Source organism: Dipodomys ordii, unplaced genomic scaffold (assembly GCF_000151885.1).
Source record: "Dipodomys ordii isolate 6190 unplaced genomic scaffold, Dord_2.0 Scaffold53, whole genome shotgun sequence".
Classification (NCBI taxonomy): Eukaryota; Metazoa; Chordata; class Mammalia; order Rodentia; family Heteromyidae; genus Dipodomys; species Dipodomys ordii.
Window position 1 is genome coordinate 5,228,833 of NW_012267269.1, and position 728 is coordinate 5,229,560.

At 72.7% G+C, this 728-nt stretch overlaps 1 protein-coding gene across 1 annotated transcript in view; it reads left to right on the plus strand.

Moving 5' to 3' along the window:
* The first annotated feature begins 542 nt into the window (after positions 1-542).
* Positions 543-728, plus strand: part of Acer2 (alkaline ceramidase 2) — a 43,697-nt gene continuing 43,511 nt past the window's right edge. Inside the window, exon 1 of the mRNA XM_013020744.1 lies at positions 543-700. Coding sequence (XP_012876198.1) covers positions 593-700 — 108 coding nt within the window. The 5' untranslated portion in view covers positions 543-592. The remainder of the gene's footprint in view (positions 701-728) is intronic.

The window sequence follows — 728 nt, forward strand, 5'->3', positions numbered from 1 at the left end:
TGATTGAGGCCCCCAGCTCGGCACCAGGGCTTTACCCGGGAGGGAGTGGGTCGCCAGGCCTCGGCTCCGGCGAGACAGCGGGTCTTGTAAGCAGGCTTCCCCCGGCTGCGGGGGGACCGAGGCACTTCCCGCATCATCAGTCATCCACAGCGGTGCGGATTCCCCCGGAGTCCAAAGGACCCGGTGGGTTTCTGTGAGGCTTCCAGGCAGGGCGCTGCAGCTCTTCACACAGCCCGGGGCGCCTGCGGGTCTGAGCGCGGCCGCGCGCGGTGGGCTGGACCCGCCCAGGAGCGCCGGCCCCCCTCCAGCAGACCCCCCCCCACTCCCACACCCCTTCTCCCACGTGCGTCCCGCCCTCGTGGTAGGCGTGGCCGAAGCCAGCAGTGGGCGGGGCTGGGGAGGGGTCTGCAAGCGGGTCACGTCCAGGGGGCGGAGCTGAGCGCGGGGCGGCCGGCGGCGGGGGAGGTGCCACATCCGGCGGCCGCCCCGAACTGCAATAAAGCCGAGGCCGCGGCAGTTTTGCCTCAGAGCAGCCACGCTGAGCTGTCCTCGGCAGCGGCGGGGGCGGCGGCTCCAATGCCCCTGGGCGGCCATGGGCGCCCCGCACTGGTGGGACCAGCTGCGGGCTGGCAGCTCGGAAGTGGACTGGTGCGAGGACAACTACACCATCGTGCCGGCCATCGCCGAGTTCTACAACACGGTGCGGGGCGCGGGGGCCGCGGGAGCCT